This window comes from Bombina bombina, chromosome 3, assembly GCF_027579735.1.
Source record: "Bombina bombina isolate aBomBom1 chromosome 3, aBomBom1.pri, whole genome shotgun sequence".
In the NCBI taxonomy this organism is placed as follows: Eukaryota; Metazoa; Chordata; class Amphibia; order Anura; family Bombinatoridae; genus Bombina; species Bombina bombina.
In genome coordinates, this window is record NC_069501.1 from 982,414,665 (window position 1) to 982,432,629 (window position 17,965).

Here is a 17,965-nt window from a genome sequence, read left to right on the forward strand (position 1 = left end):
TATCCCTGAGATATGATCTCTAACGCCCAGGGATCCTGGACATCTCTTGCCCAAGCCTGGGCGAAGAGAGAAAGTCTGCCCCCCACTAGATCCGTTCCCGGATCGGGGGCCCTCAATTCATGCTGTCTTAGGGGCAGCAGCAGGTTTCCTGGCCTGCTTGCCCTTGTTCCAGGACTGGTTAGGTCTCCAGCCTTGTTTTGGTGCAGAGGAAGTTGATGCTGCTCCTGCTTTGAAATTCCGAAAGGAACGAAAATTAGACTGTCTAGCCTTAGGTTTGGCTTTGTCTTGAGGCAGGGCATGGCCCTTACCTCCTGTAATGTCAGCGATAATTTCTTTCAACCCGGGCCCGAATAAGGTCTGCCCTTTGAAAGGTATGTTAAGTAATTTAGATTTAGAAGTAACGTCAGCTGACCAGGATTTTAGCCACAGTGCTCTGCGTGCCTGAATGGCGAATCCGGAATTCTTGGCCGTAAGTTTAGTTAAATGAACTACGGCATCCGAAATAAATGAATTAGCTAGCTTAAGTGTCTTAAGCTTGTTTGAAAATCTCATCTATAGTTATTGAGTCAAGAGTCTCTTCCAGGGACTCGGACCAAAAAGCGGCCGCGGCCGTGACAGACGCAATACATGCAAGGGGTTGCAATATAAAACCTTGTTGAACAAACATTTTCTTAAGGTAACCCTCTAATTTTTTATCCATTGGATCTGAAAAGGCACAGCTATCCTCCACCGGGATAGTGGTACGCTTAGCCAGAGTAGAAACCGCTCCCTCCACCTTAGGGACCGTCTGCCATAAGTCCCGTGTGGTGGCGTCTATTGGAAACATTTTTCTAAATACAGGAGGGGGGGAAAAGGGTACACCGGGCCTATCCCACTCCTTAGCAATTATCTCTGTAAGCCTCTTAGGTATAGGAAATACGTCAGTACTCGCCGGTACCGCATAGTATCTATCCAGCCTACATAATTTCTCTGGGATTGCAACGGTGTTACAATCATTTAGAGCTGCTAAAACCTCCCCTAACAGTACACAGAGGTTTTCGAGTTTAAACTTAAAATTAGAAATGTCTGAATCCATTCTATTGGGATCAGAACCGTCACCTGCTGATTGAAGCTCTCCGTCCTCATGTTCAGCATACTGTGACGCAGTATCAGACATGGCCCTATTATCAACAGCGCACTCTGTTCTCACCCCAGAGTGATCACGCTTACCTCTTAGTTCTGGTAATTTAGCCAAAACTTCAGTCATAACATTAGCCATATCCTGTAATGTGATTTGTAATGGCCGCCCTGATGTACTCGGCGCTACAATATCACGCACCTCCCGAGCGGGAGATGCAGGTACTGACACGTGAGGCGAGTTAGTCGGCATAACTCTCCCCTCGTTGTTTGGTGAAATATGTTCAATTTGTACAGATTGACTTTTATTTAAAGTAGCATCAATGCAATTAGTACATAAATTTCTATTGGGCTCCACTTTGGCTTTAGCACATATAGCACAGAGATATTCCTCTGAGTCAGACATGTTTAACACACTAGCAATTAAACTAGCAACTTGGAAATACTTTTCAAAGTAATTTACAATAATATGAAAACGTACTGTGCCTTTAAGAAGCACAGAAAAAGGTTATGACAGTTGAGAACAAACTATAACATCAATCTTTTACGGTAAATACACCATTTTAGCAAAGGATTGCCCCCATTAGCAATGGATAACTAACCCTGATAGCAGAAAAAAAGTACAGAAATAAACGTTTTTTATCACAGTCAGCTACAACCTCACAGCTCTGCTGTGAGTGATTACCTCCCTTAAAATAAGTTTTGAACTCTGAGCTCTGTAGAGACAAACCGGATCATGCAGGGAAGACAAGAGACTTCTGACTGAATTTTTTGATGCGTAGCAAAAGCGCCAAAATAAGCCCCTCCCCCTCACACACAACAGTGAGGGAGATCAGTAAACTGTCTTAAATTAAATAAAACGACTGCCAAGTGGAAAAAAACAGTGCCCAAAACATTTTTTCACCCAGTACCTCAGAAAATTAAACGATTTAACATGCCAGCAAAAACGTTTAACATCAAATAAATGAAATGACATTAGAAAGCCTGTTGCTAGTCACTGCAAATTAGGCTAAAGTCTTATGCATACAGTATTATCCCAGTGAAGTGCCATTCCCCAGAATACGGAAGTGTAAAATATACATACATGACAGCCTGATACCAGTTGCTACTACTGCATTTAAGGCTGTTAGATTACATTAAATCGGTATGGCAGAATTTTCTCAGTCAAATTCCATTGTCAGAAAATAATATGCTGCTACATACCTCTTTGCAGATTAACCTGCCCGCTGTCCCCTGATCTGAAGTTTACCTCTCCTCAGATGGTCGAGAACAGCAATATGATCTTAACTACGCCGGCTAAAATCATACAAAAAACTCAGGTAGATTCTTCTTCAAACTCTACCAGAGAAGGAACAACACACTCCGGTGCTGTTATAAAATAACAAACTTTTGATTGAAGGTATAAAACTAAGTATAATCACCACAGTCCTCTCACACATCCTATCTATTAGTTGGGTGCAAGAGAATGACTGGGTGTGACGTAGAGGGGAGGAGCTATATAGCAGCTCTGCTGGGTGAATCCTCTTGCACTTCCTGTTGGGGAGGAGTTAATATCCCAGAAGTAATGATGACCCGTGGACTGACCACACTTAACAGGAGAAACATAATTTAGGCTTACCTGATAAATTTATTCTCTTGTAGTGTATCCAGTCCACGGCCCGCCCTGTCCTTTTAAGGCAGGTCTAAATTTTAATTAAACTAGTCACCACTGCACCCTATGGTTTCTCCTTTCTCGTCTTGTTTCGGTCGAATGACTGGATATGGCAGTGAGGGGAGGAGCTATATAGCAGCTCTGGTGTGGGTGATCCTCTTGCAACTTCCTGTTGGGAAGGAGAATATCCCATAAGTAATGGATGATCCGTGGACTGGATTATGTTTTTACCTCTGTGATTACCTTGTATCTAAGCCTTTGCAAACTGCCCCCTTATTTCAGTTCTTTTGACATTTTAGCTAATCAGTGCTGACTACTAGACAACCCACGTGCGTGAGCACAGTGTTAGTTCAAGTATGTCATATAGATAACACCATCTAGTAGTGAAAACTGTCAAACTGCATTCAGATTAGAGGCGGCCTTCAAGGTCTTAGAAATTAGCATATGAACCTCCTAGGTTTAAAAGGGACATAAAACCCAAATCTTTTCTTTCATGATTCAGATAGAGCATTCAATTTTAAACAACGTTCCAATTTACTTCTATTATATAATTTGCTATAGCCTCTTGATATACTTTATTTAAAAGCATATCTAAATAGGCTCAGTAGCTGCTGATTAGTGGCTGCACATAGATGGCTCCTGTGATTGGCTCACCCATGTGCATTGCTATTTCTTCAGCAAAGGATACCTAAAGAATTAAGCAAATTAGATAATAGAAGTAAATTTGAATGTTTTTTTAACATTCTATTCTCTATCTGAATCATGAAAGAAAAAACATTGGGTTTCATGTTCCTTTAACTTTCAATTAAGAATACCAAGAGAACAAAGCAAAATTGGTGACTAAAGTAAATTGGAAAGTGGTTTAAAATGACATGTCCCTTTAAGAATATTTTTTTTTTGGCAAACATTAACTGTGTGATGTACAACAGTGATAAAGTGACTAACAGGGTTTCCCTCAGCCATTGTTTGCATACATTATTTCCTGTTATATATCTGTCTCTAATTGGACTGAGCAGAAGAGATTACGTAAGAGGAAACCTAAGTTACAACATAGAAGTGCCCATTGTTTTTTAGAAACTCAATGGATTTTTTTTCTGGCAAATGTCAGTTAAATTTTGCCTCCCCTGTATCCCCTGTGACAGCTATAAGTCAATCATAAAACATATATACCATGCACACTTGTAGGAGCTGGTGCGTTAGAAAGTGAGCATAAAGATTTGCACATTTTGATAGTTAAAAAGTTAATAGGAAACTTTTGTTTTTTTTAAAAATTGTATCCCCTGACTCATGAAAGTTTAATTTTGACTTTGGTGTCTTTTCAAATTCCCTTTATAAGAGCTAGTGTGCGGTTTCTAAAAATGGACACATCAAATGTTTCAGGCATAATAATTTGTATAACAAATCTGGCAACCGAAACAAAAGAATGCAACTACATACAAAATAGCTTGAGAGGAAGAATCGCTGCCTTATTAGCAGTTTTGTTATTACTGAAAGGCAACAAGTAGACCATTATGTAGATCAGATTCAGTTCATATATTTTTGTTTATGCCAATTAATACTTTATTGCTGGCTAACAGAAAAGAAAAATGCTTTGCTAAGAAGAGATTGTACCAGTAACATTGTGCTTTCTCTGTATGGAAATGCACCACCTCCATCCCCCACAACTTCTGTTGCATGCTGCTAAAACAGCTCCCTGCTTTTTATAACTGCTTTTGACCAAGAAATTATAAATGCAATGACATTCTGGTAATTTGTAATAAAGTTTTGCTTTTAACGCGTTGTTTAACTGTATATGAGGTGTACTCTCTAATGAACAATGTATACATGAGGCACACAGTTTATAAATCATGGTTAATTTAATATGTTTAGAGCGCAGATAACAAATATTCATAATAATAATAAATGAAACAACCATAAAAAATACCCTAAATAATATAAAACACCTGACATGAGTGTGAACCGGCAGAATCTATCTACAACAAACAGGGAACCTCTGTAACAAAGTCATCTTTTCTGTCATATTGACAATATATTCAGTCTCTTTTCAGGAAGCAACCAACAATATTCTTGGGGGGGGGGAGGGGACACTCAACAGCTGTTTCTGTGCACTAAACTTGTGCATTCTTTCTACTCCCTCTTTACACTCCGAGATTATACAATGCCATCCTCCTCATGGCTGGATCATTTTAGCTGCTTCTGCTTTGATAAGAGCGATAAGATCCTGATTGATCAGGAACACAAAGCGAAGCCCAGAGATCTATAGAGGATGAAAAAGAAACAGTAAGATTTAAAAAGACGAGGATAATATTGAAAGGATGCTAATTTTGGGATGCATAGTGGAAATTCGTTGGAGACATAAACAGCTTGTAATTACAAGATGCTTTATTGCCTTGCAACATATTAATGATAACCTGAAGCTCAACCCATTGTAATAGGCTGTGGTTTAAAAGCACAAAAACAGCTACTTCATATACAGTTGTGCTCATAAGTTTACATATCCTGGCAGAATTGATTATTTCTTGGCCATTTTTCAGAGAATTTGAATAACACAAACTTTTTTCACTCATGGTTAGTGTTTGGCTGAAGCCATTTATTATCAATCAACTGTGTTTACTCTTTTTAAATCACAATGACAACAAACTACCCAAATGGCCCTGATCAAAAGTTTACATAACCCAGTTCTTAATACCGTGTATTGCCCCCTTTAACATCAATGACAGCTTGAAGTCTTTTGTGGTATTTGTGGATGAGGCTCTTTATCTTCTCAGATGGTAAAGCAGCCCATTCTTTCTGACAAAATGCCTCCAGTTCCTGTTAATTTTGTGGGCTATCTTGCATGAACTGAACGTTTGAGATCTCCCCAGAGTGGCTCAATGATATTGAGGTCAGGAGACTGAGATGGCCACTCCTGAACCTTCCCTTTATTCTGCAGTAGCCAATGACAGGTCGACTTGGCCTTGTGTTTAGGATCATTGTCATGTTGGAATGTCCAAGTACGTCCCATGCGCAGATTCCGGGCTGATGAATGCAAATTTTCCTCCAGTATTTTTTCATAACATACTGCATTCATCTTGACCAAATTTCCTGTGCCTTTGTAGCTCACACATCCCCGAAATATCAGCGATCCACCTCCGTGTTTCACAGTAGGATTGGTGTACCTTTCATCATAGGCCTTGATGACTCCTCTCCAAATGTAGTGTTTATGGTTGTGGCCAAAAAGCTAAATTTTGGTCTCATTACTCCAAATGACTTTGTGCCAGAAGGTTTGAGGCTTGTCTCTGTGCTGTTTGGCGTATTGTAAGCGGGATACTATGTGGCATTTGCGTAGAAATGGCTTTCTTCTGGCGACTCGACCATGCAGCCCATCTTTCTTCAAGTGCCTCCTTATTGTGCATCATGAAACAGCCACATTACATGTTTTCAGAGAGTTCTGTATTTCACCTGAAGTTATTTGTGGGTTTTTCTTTGCATCCCGAACAATTTTCCTGGCAGTTGTGGCTGACATTTTAGTTTGTCTACTTGACCGTGGTTTGGTTTTAACAGAACCCCTCATTTTCCACTTCTTGATTAGAGTTTGAACACTGCTGATTGGCAGTCTCAATTCCTTGGATATCTTTTTATATCCCTTTCCTGTTTTATACAGTTCAACTACCTTTTCCCGCAGATCCTTCTTTTGCTTTCCCCATGACTCAGAATCCAGAATCGTCAGTGCAACACTGAATGAAAGATGCAAGGGTCTGTCAGGAGTCCAGAAACTCATTGACCTTTTATACACACACACTAATTACAAGCAAAAAGATCACAGGTGAGAGTGATTACCTTTAAATAGCCATTCAAACCCCTGTGTGTCAACTTGTGTGCATGTTATCAGTCCAAAATCACCAGTGTATGTAAACTTTTGATCAGGGTCATTTGGGTAGTTTATGTTGTCATTATGATTTAAAAAGATTAGTATGGTATCTCACAAGGAGATAAAAAGGCGCGCTGTTTTTTTTAAAAACAAAATAAGACAAACATAGAAAATGGATCTGTGATCCCAGAAAGTGTAATGTTCTCACAAATTAGCCACTTGGTCTTGGTCTTCGTCGAGTGCTCTCGCTCAGTCCACTGCTTTAAACAAATGTGGATGGCAGACCGTATGTATAGGCTGTTCTTCTGTGTAGGCAGCTCCTCTTGTTCCCAGAGAGCAGGGGTATAACTGTTTAAAATTGAAGATAAAGAGGGCGCCACATAGCGTGATATTGTTTAACAAAAGAAAAGGATAACACAAGACAGCGAGGTAATGTGCTTACCAATATCTGTGGTACTGTTCTGTGACCAGTACTGTCTCGCCTGCTAGCACTTTAATCAGTGGCTAGTACACTGTTGGATGCGATCCTTCCCGGAGCTTATCCTTGAATCAGGGAATCGTGCTGTGAGCGTTTCTCTGTTCAGCTGTTTCCCTGTGTTGTTCGATTGGGTTTGTAACTCATAAGAAATGCACAACTTCCAGGTTTTAAAAGAAAACTTTAAAAGGCTTTATTATAACGCGTTTCTCAACCGCCAAGGGTCGTTTCTTCAGATATCAAAGCGAATAAAAAATGTTACAAGTTGGTACAATTTATACACATTTGTTTGATTAAAAAGGAAGTTGTCACAAAAGTTGCAAACCAATGAAAAAACATTGCATGATTCAACTGAGCAAGCCGGATAAAAGGCTTGACAGGTGTTACAATTAGTGTGAATTTGCTCTTACACATTTGCAATATTCATATACAAGTTCACACATCAACATTATCATTCTGAACATCTATTGATATTTAACCTCTTCCTCGTATCAATTAACATACTATTTTTAGTCAGATTATTTCTTACATATTTGCATCACTCATATGCAGATATGTATCAATTGACACACAATTTTCAGTTAGATTAGGTTTTTTTACATATTTACATTACTCATATACAAGTTTACATTTCAACCTTATCATCCTAAACTCAGTTTTACAAAGCATTGAGATACACTTTATATATTGTTTGTTGCAAATGATTTTTTATGCAACACAGAATTTATGTTTATTCTTATTACAATACTATCATCCTGAATTCAAGTTCATAAAGTGCTGACACATGTCTTCTACACCGCATGTTACGAATGTCCCTTTAATATGTAACACAGCATCTAGGCTTACCACCTTTTTTACTATTTACTATACAATGACACCTACATTGTATATATTGTGTGCCAACATGTTTTTGGTATATTACATCTCATGTTTATTGCAATTATTTCAAACCGTAACCTTCAAATTGTGATTATATATAAAAAAACGCTGACATACATCTTATATACTGTTTGTTGCAAATGGTTCTCCAATATATAATATAACATTTAAGCTTATCTCTTTTTTTATGACACTATTATCCTGAATTTAAGTTTATAGTGTGTGTTGCAAATATTCCTTTGCAGCATGCAGTATAAAAACAGAGCATTTAGGTTTACTATTTTTCAATTTATCATATTATGGCATCAACATTATATATATTTTTTTATGGTACATTGTTTTCCATGGCATTTTGTGTCAACTGTAACCATTTCAAATTGAAATCTTGAAACACTGATTGTACTTTTTTCTTTTTAAACATGTGTTGTTAAATCGAAGGCCTCTCTTTTTTAGCTAAATTTTACAGCTGTTTTTATTCCAAAAATCATGACTTTTCCATGCTGTGCAAATTCACACTAATTGTAACACCTGTCAAGCCTTTTATCCGGCTTGCTCAGTTGAATCATGCAATGTTTTTTCATTGGTTTGCAACTTTTGTGACAACTTCCTTTTTAATCAAACAAATGTGTATAAATTGTACCAACTTGTAACATTTTTTATTCGCTTTGATATCTGAAGAAACGACCCTTGGCGGTTGAGAAACGCGTTATAATAAAGCCTTTTAAAGTTTTCTTTTAAAACCTGGAAGTTGTGCATTTCTTATGAGTTACAAACCCAATCGAACAACACAGGGAAACAGCTGAACAGAGAAACGCTCACAGCACGATTCCCTGATTCAAGGATAAGCTCCGGGAAGGATCGCATCCAACAGTGTACTAGCCACTGATTAAAGTGCTAGCAGGCGAGACAGTACTGGTCACAGAACAGTACCACAGATATTGGTAAGCACATTACCTCGCTGTCTTGTGTTATCCTTTTCTTTTGTTAAACAATATCACGCTATGTGGCGCCCTCTTTATCTTCAATGATTTAAAAAGAGTAAACACAGTTGATTGATAATAAATGGCTTCAGCCAAACACTAACATGAGTGAAAGAAAAGTTTTTGTGTTATCATTCACATTCTCTGAAAAATGGCCAAGAAATCATAAATTCTGCCAGGGTATGTAAACTTATGAGCACAACTGTACACAAATAAACCTGAAAATACAATTTCTCATACATTTTATACTCTGCATCTGGTATAACAAGTCATTGAAAATAGATTAATATAAAAACAATTTTACAGTGTACTGTCCCTTTAACATTTAAGTCAAGTGTTACAGGTTTCGGACCAAATTAACACCTTGTTTGTTTAAATTGTTTTTCAATAGCTAACTCCCCCACCACTTGCCTTATTCCTCATCTGATCTCTGCTGAGGACAAGTTGGGAACGGGGCAGAGTGAGGCTTGTGAAGGAATTCTTAGAATTGGAACCCCATCATTTTCAGAATTAAATAACAATACAAATATATTACAAAGTTTTTATATATAAACATCAAGATGAAGCTTAAGATAATACTGAGACTGAACCTACCTAAGATAAGGCTTAAAAAAGGTATGTACATCGACAACTTACAGTTTTTAAATGTGTGCATCCAGTTACTTAAAGGGACACCAAACAACATTTTTATTTCATGATTTAGGTAGAACATACAATTTTAAACAAATTACCAGATTACTTCTATTATGAAATTTGTTTGATAAAAGAGAAAAGAGAAGAGATGAGGAGAAGAGATGAGGAGAAGAGATGAGGAGAAGAGATGAGGAGAAGAGATGAGGAGAAGAGATGAGGAGAAGAGATGAGGAGAAGAGATGAGGAGAGGAGAAGAGATGAGGAGAGGAGAAGAGAGGAGGAGAGGAGAAGAGAGGAGGAGAGGAGAAGAGAGGAGGAGAGGAGAAGAGAAGAGATGAGGAGAGGAGAAGAGAAGAGATGAGGAGAGGAGAAGAGATGAGGAGAGGAGAGGAGAAGAGACGAGGAGGAGAAGAGACGAGGAGGAGAAGAGAGGAGGAGGAGGAGAAGAGAGGAGGAGGAGAAGAGAGGAGGAGGAGAAGAGACGAGGAGGAGAAGAGACGAGGAGGAGAAGAGACGAGGAGGAGAAGAGACGAGGAGGAGAAGAGACGAGGAGGAGAAGAGACGAGGAGGAGAAGAGACGAGGAGGAGAAGAGACGAGGAGGAGAAGAGACGAGGAGGAGAAGAGACGAGGAGGAGAAGAGACGAGGAGGAGAAGAGACGAGGAGGAGAAGAGACGAGGAGGAGAAGAGACGAGGAGGAGAAGAGACGAGGAGGAGAAGAGACGAGGAGGAGAAGAGACGAGGAGGAGAAGAGACGAGGAGGAGAAGAGACGAGGAGGAGAAGAGACGAGGAGGAGAAGAGACGAGGAGGAGAAGAGACGAGGAGGAGAAGAGACGAGGAGGAGAAGAGACGAGGAGGAGAAGAGACGAGGAGGAGAAGAGACGAGGAGGAGAAGAGACGAGGAGGAGAAGAGACGAGGAGGAGAAGAGATCTCTCTCTCTCTCTCTCTCTCTATATCTATATATATATATATATATATATCTATATATATATATATATATATATATATATATATATATATATATATATATATATATATATATATATCTATATATATATATATATATATATATCTATATATATATATATATATATATATATATATATATATATACACACACAGCCATCAATCAGCAGCTAGAACCTAGGTTCTTTGCTGCTCCTGAGCTTACCTAGATAAACCTTTTAGAAAAGGATAACAATAGAAGGAAGCTAATTTAATAATAGAAGTAAATTGGAAAATTGTATACAATTGTATGCTCTGTCTAAATCATGAATGTCTAATTGTGACTTTACTGACCCTTTAAATTAACCATGTATAAGCAAAGAAATCAATTATTTTTCATAAATTACCAAGCAAACCACTAGCATGTCTTAGCTACCCTGATATGACCAATGATGTAACTGACCACATTTTACCAACCTTAGTAGCGAGATCATGTAAATAGACCCACAATATTTTAACATCTTATTAGAAAAAACACTTGTCAGTTCTACAAATCAATTAGCTTACTAGAAGTTAAAAAAGACAATATAAAAGAAGTGCTCTGCAAAGATCAGAAGTGAAATTGTGAAGCACTGTTCAATTCTCACAAAAACATAATTTATGTAAGAACTTACCTGATAAATTAATTTCTTTCATATTAGCAAGAGTCCATGAGCTAGTGACGTATGGGATATACATTCCTACCAGGAGGGGCAAAGTTTCCCAAACCTCAAAATGCCTATAAATACACCCCTCACCACACCCACAAATCAGTTTAACGAATAGCCAAGAAGTGGGGTGATAAGAAAAAAGTGCGAAGCATAAATAGAAGGAATTGGAATAATTGTGCTTTATACAAAAAAATCATAACCACCACAAAAAAAGGGTGGGCCTCATGGACTCTTGCTAATATGAAAGAAATGAATTTATCAGGTAAGTTCTTACATAAATTATGTTTTCTTTCATGTAATTAGCAAGAGTCCATGAGCTAGTGACGTATGGGATAATGACTACCCAAGATGTGGATCTTCCACGCAAGAGTCACTAGAGAGGGAGGGATAAAATAAAGACAGCCAATTTCGCTGAAAAAAATCCACACCCAAAAATAAAGTTTAAATCTTATAAAGAAAAAAACTGAAAATATAAGCAGAAGATTCAAACTGAAACAGCTGCCTGAAGAACTTTTCTACCAATGACAGCTTCAGAAGAAGAAAACACATCAAAATGGTAGAATTTAGTAAAAGTATGCAAAGAAGACCAAGTTGCTGCTTTGCAAATCTGATCAACCGAAGCTTCATTCCTAAACGCCCAGGAAGTAGAAACTGACCTAGTAGAATGAGCTGTAATCCTTTGAGGCGGAGTTTTACCCGACTCGACATAAGCATGATGAATTAAAGATTTCAACCAAGATGCCAAAGAAATGGCAGAGGCCTTCTGACCTTTCCTAGAACCGGAAAAGATAACAAATAGACTAGAAGTCTTTCGGAAATTCTTAGTAGCTTCAACATAATATTTCAAAGCTCTAACTACATCCAAAGAATGCAATGATTTCTCCTTAGAATTCTTAGGATTAGGACATAATGAAGGAACCACAATTTCTCTAATGTTGTTGGAATTCACAACCTTAGGTAAAAATTTAAAAGAAGTTCGCAACACCGCCTTATCCTGGTGAAAAATCAGAAAAGGAGACTCACAAGAAAGAGCAGATAATTCAGAAATTATAGAAGAGATGGCCAAAAGGAACAAAACTTTCCAAGAAAGTAATTTAATGTCCAATGAATGCATAGGTTCAAACGGAGGAGCTTGAAGAGCCCTCAGAACCAAATTCAAACTCCAAGGATGAGAAATTGACTTAATGACAGGTTTTATACGAACCAAAGCTTGTACAAAACAATGAATATCAGGAAGATTAGCAATCTTTCTGTGAAAAAGAACAGAAAGAGCAGAGATTTGTCCTTTCAAGGAACTTGCAGACAAACCTTTATCCAAACCATCCTGAAGAAACTGTAAAATTCTCGGAATTCTAAAAGAATACCAGGAAAAATGATGAGAAAGACACCAAGAAATATAAGTCTTCCAGACTCTATAATATATCTCCCTAGATACAGATTTACGAGCCTGTAACATAGTATTAATCACAGAGTCATAGAAACCTCTTTGACTAAGAATCAAGCATTCAATCTCCATACCTTTAAATTTAAGGATTTGAGATCCTGATGGAAAAAAGGACCTTGCGACAGAAGGTCTGGCCTTAACGGAAGAGTCCACGGTTGGCAAGAGGCCATCCGGACAAGATCCGCATACCAAAACCTGTGAGGCCATGCTGGAGCTACCAGCAGAACAAACTAGCATTCCTTCAGAATCTTGGAGATTACTCTTGGAAGAAGAACTAGAGGCGGAAAGATATAGGCAGGATGATACTTCCAAGGAAGTGACAATGCATCCACTGCTACCGCTTGAGGATCCCTGGATCTGGACAGATACCTGGGAAGTTTCTTGTTTAGATGAGAGGCCATCAAATCTATTTCTGGAAGTCCTCACATTTGAACAATCTGAAAAAATACCTCTGGGTGAAGAGACCATTCGCCCGGATGTAACGTTTGGCGACTGAGATAATCCGCTTCCCAATTGTCTATACCTGGGATATGAACCGCAGAAACTAGACAGGAGCTGGATTCCGCCCATACCAGAATTCGAGATACTTCTTTCATAGCCAGAGGACTGTGAGTCCCTCCTTGATGATTGATGTATGCCACAGTTGTGACATTGTCTGTCTGAAAACAAATGAACGATTCTCTCTTTAGAAGAGGCCAAGACTGACGAGCTCTGAAAATTGCACGGAGTTCCAAAATATTGATCGGTAATCTCACCTCCTGAGATTCCCAAACCCCTTGTGCTGTCAGAGACCCCCACACAGCTCCCCAACCTGTAAGACTTGCATCTGTTGAAAGTCCAGTCCAGGTCGGAAGAACAAAAGAAGCCCCCTGAACTAAACGATGGTGATCTGTCCACCACGTCAGAGAGTGTCGTACAATCGGTTTTAAAGATATTAATTGAGATATCTTTGTGTAATCCCTGCTAAACTAAGATGGCAGGTGATTGAACAGATTAAAGTGCCCAGGAATGGCATGGACAGAGAGACTTTACTGAAAAGGAGGGAAATGTGGTGGATCCACAAGTTGGAAACTTTGGCCCCTAAAGGTTTAAATAGGGATTATGATTTATCTTGCTATTTCTGATGAATCTATAATAATTCCCTAAATTACATGATAGTGTACAAAATACATAGTTCAATATCCAGTTGTATATAGTAGATGATTTTGTTTAACTAAATAGGATAGGTGGAATACATTTGTACTGTCAGTCATCATTATTACATTATTGTTTTTAAATTGTTACTTACTTCACAGATTGTCCTGCTATTTCTCAAGAAATCCACAAGATGGTGCCAGAGTACAATCACAGAGAAACTGGCGCGAAAATGAATGTTTAAAAATAGAGTCTTCTGTTAAGTTAAGTATAGCATGATTAAGTGACATATGGTCACGAAACGTTGCCGTTTTATATGTCTGAATAAAGCATATTAAGAAAATATATTAGTGCTGTGGACTACACTATTCTTTGGATTATTAGTGGGGTTTGGCAGTTTTACCCCTGTCTTCGCGTGCACTGACTACAGGAGTGCTGGCCCACATTGGGATATTCTGATACGGTACTGCCGGGCATTTGTTGCACACTGTAACAAGAAAGATTCTGCTAGCTACTATGCATACAGACACAGACAAGGATACAATGACGGACGGCAGCAAAATGTTTGCCTATTCTGAGATAGATGCTGCAAGGATCACAGCTTTAACAAAAGGGTCAAGGGAGTTCCTCAGGACCTCAGCAGCAACTAACGTGGGCAAAGAATATGAGAGCCTAAAAATGAAACAGATGAGATGGGATCTCCATGCCACAACGCTAGCTGAGTATTACCGGGTAAAACGGATACCGAGGGGACTCAGGATGAGCACCAGCCCTACTCTCTTAAAAAACAGAAAAGAATATTGCGATAAGTTCGAGGCAATAGTAAATAAATGTTCCTATGACCTGATGGTCTGGACCGTCGAATCCCTCCTGAAAGAAATGGACATACAAGCAGAAGCAATAGAGAAACATAAGGAAACATTGCTTACCTCATTACCAACTGAAGAATTTGAGAAGTTAGAAAAATCCATAAATGAGAAGGTAGCGACGGAACAAAAGACCATCAAAGAGACGAAAAGGACAAAATTCCAGAGGGATGAGGACGATTACAAACAGGGCCGAGTATACAAGTGGCGTTATGGTAACCATGGTAACGGCCCGACACAGAGAGGAAGCTGGAGACGTAGGACCAATCAGCCTAGAGGGAAGAAAGGACGCAGCGGAAGTAATACAAGCACTTCCGGTGCCTCTGGTACGTCATCTGATCAGGCATCACTGTCCCCTTTAGAATTGAGCGGCGGAGAGAGCGACACCACCGGGGAGGCCGTAAACATCACAAAGGCACCCGGAGCAGCTACACAGAGAGGGGGCATGAGGAAGTCGAATCGCAGAGGCCACAAGAAGTGATCGATGACCACGGTGCAGTGGTAAATATATCAGGACATACACTTACTAATGACGAGGACAAGGTCCTCAGGAAAGGACTGTCATTTTGTATGTTTCAGGACACTGACTTTTTTGAGCTAGAGAAAGACCTACAGAGACTGTATAGAAACATAAAGCTCAAAGTATGGTTCTGTAATGATAAGAGAGAGTCTGATATAATTGACAATAGTAATATTGGCAAATGGTCATTGCAAACATTAGGTCTGAGGAAAAAAAAAAAGAGTACCTTTAATCCAAACATTAACAACAACAGTGTTAATACTTTTATTAATCTTGTGGATAATGCTGTGAAACACCTCAGGGCTGTCAAAAACAGAAAAGATCAGGCCCTCAAATGGGAAGGGGGGAAATTGGTCAATATGATGAATTATAATAAACAAGATAAGGCAGCATTGAATAGTCTAAAAAAGAATGACACAATTGTACTGAAAGGAGCGGATAAAGGAGGGGCCACCATCATTATGGATAAGTCATACTATGTAAATGAAATTAAGACACAACTGAGTGATCAGGAGACACATCAAAATTGAAGCCAATCCTCTTGCTAAAATACAGAAAGAAATACAATCCATACTAAAAAGGGCTCTTGATATGGAGATTATTGATAAAAAGTTGGCAGATTACCTATACGTAAACTCACCACGTAATCCAATATTTTATACGGTCCCGAAGGTCCATAAAGACCTGGGTAAACCACCAGGGCGACCCATTATCTCCAGTGTGGAGTCTGCGTATACGAATATCTCTAAATTTTTAGATAAAATTTTGCAACCAGAGGTAGTGCGAATGTCCAGCTATTTGAAAGATACCAATCATTTCTTAAGTAAAGCAGGAGAGCTGGAGTTGCATTCTGACAGGTACCTACTGTTCACCATGGACGTTAAAAGTCTCTATACATCTATCAAACATGAGACAGGAATAGCTATTATAAAAAAGAAGCTCATGGTGAACAGTGGGTACACTGATAGAGAAAGTGAGTTTATTGAACAGTTACTCAGGTTGATATTCTACTGGAATTATTTTTTTTTCCAAGATGAATGGTTTGTGCAGGTAAAAGGTACTGCGATGGGTTCCAATGTTGCCCCATCATACGCCAATTTGTTCATGAATAAGAACATATATGAACATGAGACATTTAAAAAATACGGATCAGTGTGGTGGCGCTACATTGATGACGTGTTTGGCGTGTGGTGGGGCAGCATTGGAACCCTTATCGGCTTTGTAAATGATTTGAATTCCATGGTTAGGGGTCTACAGTTCACTGTGACCTATAGCGAAGAAACAGTAACCTTCCTGGACACCAGAGTCCATAAAGATGGCAATACCTTACGCTTTGACCTGTACACCAAGGATACTGATAAGAACACGTTATTACAGTACGATAGCTTTCATCCAAAAAATCTAATCAATTCCCTCCCCAAAAGTCAGCTTCTTAGGGTCAAGAGAATCTTAAGTAGAGAAGAGGATAGTGAGATTAGGATGAAGGAAATGGCCAAAAAGTTTTTGGATAGGGGGTATCCCCCCAATCTAATTAAACTAAAAATTGAGGAAATAAGAAATCCCAAACCTATTAGGAAAAAAGTAAATCAGGACCACAAAATAATGTTTGTGTCTTAATACAGCCCGCTGAGTAGAGAAGTGTCAAAAATAATACGCAGAAATTGACATGTGTTAAGGGAATGTAACCAGCATATCCCACACTTCAATGAACCACCACTTATGGCCTATAGGAGGGTGAGGAACATAAGAGATCAGCTAGTTAGGACAGACATAGGACCAGAAAAGAAGTGTAGACAAACATTAATAGGCACCAAACAGAAGGGAAGTTTTCCTTGTTTGAGTTGCATGAGCTGTAACTCGATTATCAAAGGCCCACATTTTTTTCACCCACATAGTGGGAGAAAATTTGATATTAATGGTTATTACACCTGTGAAACAACACATGTCATATACCTAATTAAGTGTCTGTGTTCTCTCATCTATTTAGGGGAGACTACTCAGAAAGTGAGGGATCGTATGACAACATAGATCCAACATTAGGCGAAAGAACATGGAAGCCCCTCTGTCCAGGCACTTCCTGGAAAAAGGACATGGGATTAGCCAGCTAAAATGGCAGGTGATTGAACAGATTAAAGTGCCCAGGAATGGCATGGACAGAGAGACTTTACTGAAAAGGAGGGAAATGTGGTGGATCCACAAGTTGGAAACTTTGTCCCCTAAAGGTTTAAATAGGGATTATGATTTATCTTGCTATTTCTGATGAATCTATAATAATTCTCTAAATTACATGATAGTGTACAAAATACATAGTTCAATATCCAGTTGTATATAGTAGATGATTTTGTTTAACTAAATAGGATAGGTGGAATACATTTGTACTGTCAGTCATTATTATTACATTATTGTTTTTAAATTGTTACTTACTTCACAGATTGTCCTGCTATTTCTCAAGAAATCCACAAGATGGTGCCAGAGTACAATCACAGAGAAACTGGCGCGAAAATGAATGTTTAAAAATAGAGTCTTCTGTTAAGTTAAGTATAGCATGATTAAGTGACATATGGTCACGAAACGTTGCTGTTTTATATGTCTGAATAAAGCATATTAAGAAAATACATTAGTGCTGTGGACTACACTATTCTTTGGGCCATGCTGGAGCTACCAGCAGAACAAACTAGCATTCCTTCAGAATCTTGGAGATTACTCTTGGAAGAAGAACTAGAGGCGGAAAGATATAGGCAGGATGATACTTCCAAGGAAG

At 38.8% G+C, this 17,965-nt stretch overlaps 1 protein-coding gene across 1 annotated transcript in view; it reads right to left on the reverse strand.

Annotated features, from left to right (window-relative positions):
• Positions 1-4,604: 4,604 nt before the first annotated feature.
• MCRS1 (microspherule protein 1) overlaps positions 4,605-17,965 on the reverse strand; it is a 76,421-nt gene continuing 63,060 nt past the window's right edge. The window contains 1 exon segment of the mRNA XM_053708085.1: positions 4,605-5,024. Coding sequence (XP_053564060.1) covers positions 4,938-5,024 — 87 coding nt within the window. The 3' untranslated portion in view covers positions 4,605-4,937.